Source organism: Oratosquilla oratoria, chromosome 10 (genome assembly GCF_046742065.1).
Source record: "Oratosquilla oratoria isolate Oo_2021 chromosome 10, ASM4674206v1, whole genome shotgun sequence".
Taxonomy (NCBI): domain Eukaryota; kingdom Metazoa; phylum Arthropoda; class Malacostraca; order Stomatopoda; family Squillidae; genus Oratosquilla; species Oratosquilla oratoria.
Window position 1 is genome coordinate 13,789,880 of NC_134786.1, and position 7,500 is coordinate 13,797,379.

Sequence of the window (7,500 nt, forward strand, 5' to 3'; positions counted from 1 at the left end):
TGCTTTAACTCCTGATTTTTTTGACCTTAGCCTTACCCTAGTGTGCAAGAGTAGCTTCCCGATGTCAATTACTTCCAAATAATTTCTGATCTAGTATGGGGAAATTATTTCCTATTCCTCTCCCATTTCTGGACTCATTTTCATCCTTATTCTTTCTCACATAATTTAAGAAAAATATTTCCTCTTCTCTTGAAGTCTACCTTTGTTAACATAAACTGCATCTACAAATGTTACTCTACCATTGTTTTTCAAGGCACAAAATAAAAATAGGGAGTAAGTAAAGACTGTATATCTATTTAAGGTATTCTGTCCCCTCAGCATGTGTCCTTTTCATTCTGGAAACTATACTATTCATCCTAATATACCTCTCGTTACGAAAAAAGCCAAACTGTAGAAAGTTTGCATAAATTCTGTCATCCGGGAAGAACAACGGTAATGCAGATGGATTAGAACCTCTTCTCTAACGAGGGGTTACCACAGAGATAAAAAAGAATTAAGAAAAAAAACATAGTGGAAAAGTGACACCAGGAATGGAAGGACTTTGCGGCTTTCCTCCTTAGAGCGTGGCCTGAGGAGTCAAGATATCTTTAATGTATGCAACCACCGTCTCTCATATGACACCTCTCTTTCTGTAAGGACATTACTCGAAATGCTTGGACATTTCTCATGTTATTTCAAGTTTAAATGTTCGGTTTCTTCAGCCGTCTAGTTTGTGTTTACAAATAATTTTTACTATTATACATGGACATTGAAAATATTGTTTTCATATGACACATGCTGTAAATGAGTACGTGTCATTCTCAAACATAAACACAACATAGACAGTCGCAAACAGATTAACCAACCTACTTAAATATATTCACACACTTAAATTTGCACACACACGCGCACACGCGAATATCCCTAGACACATCATGCACGCAAGAACGGACTTCTCCAAAAATATTTTGTTTGTTTGTTTGTTTGCTTGTTTTGTATATGTTGACTTGAGATTAAGCATAGTCGTGGATTACATACTGGACTTGTAATCAACAATACTCTCTCAAATGAGAGACGAAAGTTCATATAGTTTGATTAATGGGTAATACTTTGACCTTATACACTCCGTATACCCATCCCCTTGTAAAGAAATAGTAGTAGAATTTATAGTATGATGGATCTTTCGCAGTCTAAGGAGGCGCGATTTCGGTACCTAGGAATAATGGACCATGACACTAACCACTACACGGATAGACCATGTGTCATATTCTCTCTGAAAACATTTCACTATTCGTTTCTCTAGGGATGCCAAGTAACCTGAGACCTCGGGCATTTCCATTCTCTCCTGTCCCAAGTCATTTTATGAATAACCTTACACAGCATCTCTACTCTTGACGTATCCCGTCTTTCTCCTTCACTGTAGAAAAACTTGTACACCTCTTCTTCTCTTGTTTCACTGATCGTAAACCCGTTTTTTATTCAGTTCTGCTCTGCAACCACGACTCGTTAAAAAAATCAACTTTTTCTTGGCACTCCTCATTCCATTCAGTTTCAAACTATACCTTAAATTTTGTTTCTATATGTATATGTATGTATGATATATGTTCATGTGCAGTATATGTATATGTATATGTACGTATATGTATATATATATATATATATATATATATATATATATATATATATATAATGAGTATGTAAATATACCTCTTGTCTCTGAGGAGGCGTGGGTTCGAATCCCACCACTGCCACCATTATGTTGTAGGTGGCTAGTAGCAAGGAAACAATGGTCACTATTAAAGTATACATTTTCAACACAGGTAGTTTTCCAACAATATATGTTTTGAAATACAAACACTCGGAAGCCAAGTTTGACTGTATAATAACCTTCACTGCGGCAAACTATTCACAACATTCTTTTATGCTGACTGCCCTTCTTTTCTGTCTGTCCTCTGCTTAAGTAGTCTCCTTGAGTTACTCATTTCTATTTTTTCCCTTTCATTCTTTCTACTTCCTTACTGACTTTGTACATTCTAAATTGTAACTTACGTCTTTATAGAAATTTAAACTATGATAATTTAATTACGATTGGCTCATCTGACCTTTTTATTCTTTATTATCAATTATATTCTAACCTCTGATGTTGGCGGTCTGAGTTATGATCATCCTGTTTACTTCTTACAATGTTTTTATCTCCATAAGGTGATAGATGAGCTTAACCTCTCACTAGTTCTCGGTATCACAAGTTCGTTACACTTTTATTATCTTTGGAAGACGATATTCTGAGTTTATGGTGGTCTCTTTTTTCAGTGACATACAATACAATACAATACAATACAATACAATACAATGCAATACAATACAATACAATACAATACAATACAATACAATACAATACAATACAATACAATACAATACAATACAATACAATACAATACAATACAATATATGTATATATATGCACACACACACACACACACACACACACACACACACACACACACACACACACACACACACACACACACACACACACACACACACACACACACACATATATATATATATATATATATATATATATATATATATATATATATATATATATATGTGTGTGTGTGTGTATATATATACACATATGTATATATACATATATATATATATATATATATATATATATATATATATATATATATGAAATGTTACACTAAAACATATAGACCTGGCTAACAGTAATGCAAAGTTCCAATACGATTTAGCTACCGTCGCCCGTAATGCGAAAGATCAGAGATTTTTTTTAAAAGCTATAACATAAAAATATACAATACAACAACAAAACAAAACGAACATAAAGAGAATATGTGAGAAAATATAAAAAAGATAGATGAGTGGTCTACCAAGATGTACAAAAAGTCCACAAGTCAGGATGCACTGTAGTACATCCAATAACTTAAATTTGGTAGGCACTACACAGAGTGTAATAACCGCACGTCTCGGACGAATCCCACCAAACATAATCAACTGAACCACTGACTCAGAATAAACATGGGTAAGATGGGCAAATGTATAACACCCCCCCCCACACACACACACACACACAACGTCACTACTTTCTGATGGACACAGCGTATCCTGAAATGAACTCACGTCAGAAGATGGAATCCCATAAATTGAAAATAATAATCAATAATATGCACCGCTAACACAGACCTGATTGATCAAAGGAAATAACGTACTCTCAAGCATGTATATGAGCTAGGAAACTCATCCCCCGAAATACATAAAACATTCGTCATAAAAAGAGCATAAAGTGAGCACGAGAAAATAGGGGAATGGCATGCCACAGATGGATCGAGTGTCCACACGCCAGAATCCCCCCCAAAACATTCATTGATTAAATCTGGTAATTACATAATACCAGAGAAATAAACACAAAGAGAAAGGACACAATCCCACACAAACAAAAACTAATAAACCACACCGTTCACTAATTCAAATAAAATAAAACAAAATACAAAAAAAAAAAAAGATATTGTCGTGATGAGAGTATCCTTTCCTGCCCATCCTTGGCTCCCTTGTAAATCGGGTTCAAAGTGGTGCACCTGTTGACGCTATTCTCATCATCAGCCCATGCTTCTAGGGATAACCTGACAATTTTTTTTTCCATTTTCCTTGTAATTAACTTCTACATTCTGCCAATCCATCTCATGACGTCTATCCTCGCAGTGCTTCAAATTGGCTGAACTCATGTCCCTCCTACCGACACCCCTCTGCTGCTCCTACAATCTGGTCGCCAATTTCTTTTCAGTTTCTCCAAAAGAATGGGTCTCGCAGACCTTATACTTAACGTCGTACACCACCCCTATTCGGTCTGCTAGGCTCTCCGTGTCTTTCACTTTGGTCAGGGCTCGATGCAGCGTGTTTCTGGGTTTATGTGTCACTTCTACACCATGCTTCCTCGGCAATCTGGCCACTACTTCAGACGCTCCTCTCAAATAATTGACAGTAACCTGCGGTGCATCTCGTCGACTATCGCCTACCTCAACATTCGGTTGTTGTGACGTCCACCTTGTAATGATGTACTTGTAGCATTGTACATTTACTGTATATTATACATGCATACTTGTGGCGTTGTATATTTGTTATAGCATATTGTACATGTATATTGTTGGATCGGGAGATATAGGTTTTCCCCTTATATAAATGTATTAAAGTTGTATATTATTATCAACAATGTGTATTTTTTTGTATTTTGTATTTATGAATAATATGTTGTACGAACCAAGTGTTCTGCTCGAGAGTTTTCCCGCCAACCCAAGGTGGCGTCAATTTCGATTACGCCTTGAAAGCGTACACACGTTTTTTTTCTGAATGCCTTCTTAAGGTGGTTTTTCTCCTTCTTACTGCTAGCATCCGTAGAATACACCTTTTCTGCCCAAGACCACAGAGTCTTGACCACACTTCTTTTGTGTTCGACCGGATGACAGCTGTTATAGTCTAGTAGTCGGTCTGTGTCGGTGTCCTTCCCGTAAATACCAGTTGTCAACGTGTCATCGTTTCTCTTCACCATAACATCCAGAAATAACAATCGTCCGTTCTTCTCTTTATTCATTTCAGACTGAATAGCTTCATTCTTTCCATTCAAAAGATCGAAGAAAGGCTCCACTTCCCCTTTTTTCACAATGACAAATACGTCATCCACGTAACGTTCCCAAATTTTTAAAGATGTTGGCGCATCCTCCAACACCTCCTTCTTGTAGCGTTGCATAGCCATTTCCGTCAAAACCACTGAGATTGGAGAGTCCATGGGTGTACCCATCTTTTGATGGTACATCTTATCTCTGAACTTGAAGAGGATTGACTCCAGACACAAACTGACTAGTCCCATCTACTCCTTTGCCGTCAGTTTTTCCTTTTCTAGGAATTCTCGGCTGCTCTCCACCATGGACATGGCAGCCTGCCTTAACAGATCATGTGGTAATAACATAAGCATCGTATTAACGTAAAAAAACATCATGGAATCATCTTCTTCCATGTTAATCCCTCTAAGTCTCTCCTCGAGATCAGTCAAACTATTGAGCATCCTCTCTGAGCTTTCCGCTAGTGGCCTCAGACGTTTGGCCAAATCCCTTGCCAAATTGTAGATAGGCGAGCCTCTGAAAGTAATGATGGGCCTTAGGGGTACCTCCTCTTTGTGTACCTTGGGGATTCCATAAAAATTGAGAATCATAGAATCTCCCGGTCTCATCCTAGACCATTCCAGTTCTGTAATTAAACTTGTCTCTTTTAATTTCTTTAATTACCCTATAATTTCCTCTGCAACCTAGTAATAGGATCTACGGGTACTACTTCGTAAGTGTTCTCATCCTGAAGTAGAGTCGTCCCCTTGTAATCATAATCTCCCTTGTCCATGACAACCATTGATATCCCTTTGTCACTCAAAAGTATCACTATGGACCGATCTCGTCGGAAGCATGTTAAAGGTTTGGTCTCCTCTGTAGAGAGATTGTCTCCCAGTACTGATTTCCCCAGTGCTCCCACTATGCACGACCTCGCGTCCTACTTCTCCTCATCACTGCGCGTCATCAAATTGATTCCTGTTTCCACTGTGGCCAGGAATTTCTCTTCTCTCACACCTTGTACACTGAGGTTTAAGCTCTTGGATAGGACCTTGGCCTCGGCGTCACTGAGAAATGTGCTCGCGAGGTTCCTAACCCACCTGTCCGGCTCCTGACGTCTAGTTTCTACTTGTCTTTCCAATTTGCGGTCTAAGAAATTCCGCTTGGCTATAGCCTCCGATCGACCGAGGCTGGTAATCTTATCTTTTACTCATTCAAAAAACGAGTTCAGTGTGTACTTTCTACCGAAAGATATATATTACGCACACACACACACACACACACACACACACACACACACACACACACACACACACACACACAAACACACACACACACACACACACACACTTACACACACACACACACACACACACACACACACACACACACACACACACACACACACACACACACACACACACACACACACACACACACACACACACACAGTGGTAGAGCGCTGGACTGGGAAGTACGGTGCGTGCTCGCAGTACCCAGTTCGAATCCTGCCCAGGGCCGAAATTATTTCGGTATCGCTGTGCTTCGGGTCGTTACTCTGACTCTCGTGGGCGGGGAGTTGGGTGTGTGTGTGTGTGTGTGAAAGGTCATAGCATTACCCATAGATCGGTCATACGAGCTCTGAGCTCTCTTCCTGTAGGGAAATAGCTGTCGATCACGAGTCCAACACGTGATCCAAATACCAAGGTGAATACACACACACACACACACACACACACACACACACACACACACACACACACACACACACACACACACACACACACACACACACACACACACACACACACACACACACACACACACACACACACACACACACACACACACATACACACGCACAGACACACACACACACACACACACACACACACACACACACACACACACACACACACACACACACACACACACACACACACACACACACACACACACACACACACACACACACACAATCGTGTCTTTCTATTCTTACCATTCATATATATATATATATACATATATATAGATATAGATATATATATATATATATGTACATATATATACATATTATATATATATGTCTATATATTTAAATATACATATATATATATATACATATGGATCTATATACATATACATATATATATATATATATGTATACATATATATATATATATTTATATATATATATATATGTATATATATATATATATATAAATGGATTGGGAAATAAGTTCATTGATCTGACATTGTGAATAAGATGGTATTCCCCGGAGAACTGACTGCTTTACCATCAGATTGCAATTTTCTACCAGTAGTGGGGTCCCCCGTCATGTTAACACATCTAGGCCATGAACATTTGGTTGTGGACTAGACATCACATGTTCCCCTTTGGCTAGCGATGAAGGTATTAGGATATTTACTACCTTTGACAGGCAAGTTAATTGTTTTAGGTCGTTGTTACTGTCGTTGATTATAATATGTGCAGCTTCAATTTTTTTTTTTTTCTGTTTTCCAGTTCTACGTGGAAAGGGAGTTAGGAGATAGGGTTGACGATAGAGTATTGGGATGGTTTGGATACATGGAAAGAATAAGTGAGGAAATATTAGAAAAATAGGTGTAGAAGGCAAAGGTGGAAGAAGTGAACATGAGGGGCGACCAAGGATGAGATGGATGGATGGAGGTAAGGGGCATTGGGAAAGAGGGGAATGTCTGTTGAGGAAGGAAAGAAGAGAACAGAAAATAGGGGTTATTGGAGAATGGTTGCGTATTGATGATGCTGTGATGCATGGAAGGGGTGAGGAAGTACATGTGAATGAGTATTTTGACGCAGCTCGAAAGGATTTCTCCCTTTTTTTTTTTTTTTTTTTTGCATGAGGGGACGGAAAGGGGCGGC

General features: G+C 38.6%; 2 protein-coding genes across 2 annotated transcripts in view; both read right to left on the minus strand.

Annotated features, from left to right (window-relative positions):
* LOC143029105 (uncharacterized) overlaps positions 1-7,500 on the minus strand; it is a 496,060-nt gene that overhangs the window by 311,793 nt on the left and 176,767 nt on the right. The gene's annotated exons all lie outside the window — the stretch shown is intronic.
* On the minus strand, positions 3,759-4,867 carry LOC143028727 (uncharacterized). The gene is made up of 2 exons (XM_076191097.1): positions 4,384-4,867; positions 3,759-4,081 (listed from the first exon to the last, which is right to left on the minus strand). The coding sequence occupies exons 1-2, from the start codon at positions 4,865-4,867 to the stop codon at positions 3,759-3,761; spliced, it is 807 nt and encodes a 268-aa protein (XP_076047212.1).

Coding starts and splice junctions, on each gene's coding strand:
- LOC143028727 (XM_076191097.1), bottom strand. CDS start 4,867: ATGGGACTAGTCAGTTTGTGTCTGGAGTCAATCCTCTTCAAGTTCAGA. Junction 4,082..4,383: donor GTATTCTACGGATGCTAGCA/GTAAGAAGGAGA, acceptor TATAATATACAG/TAAATGTACAATGCTACAAG.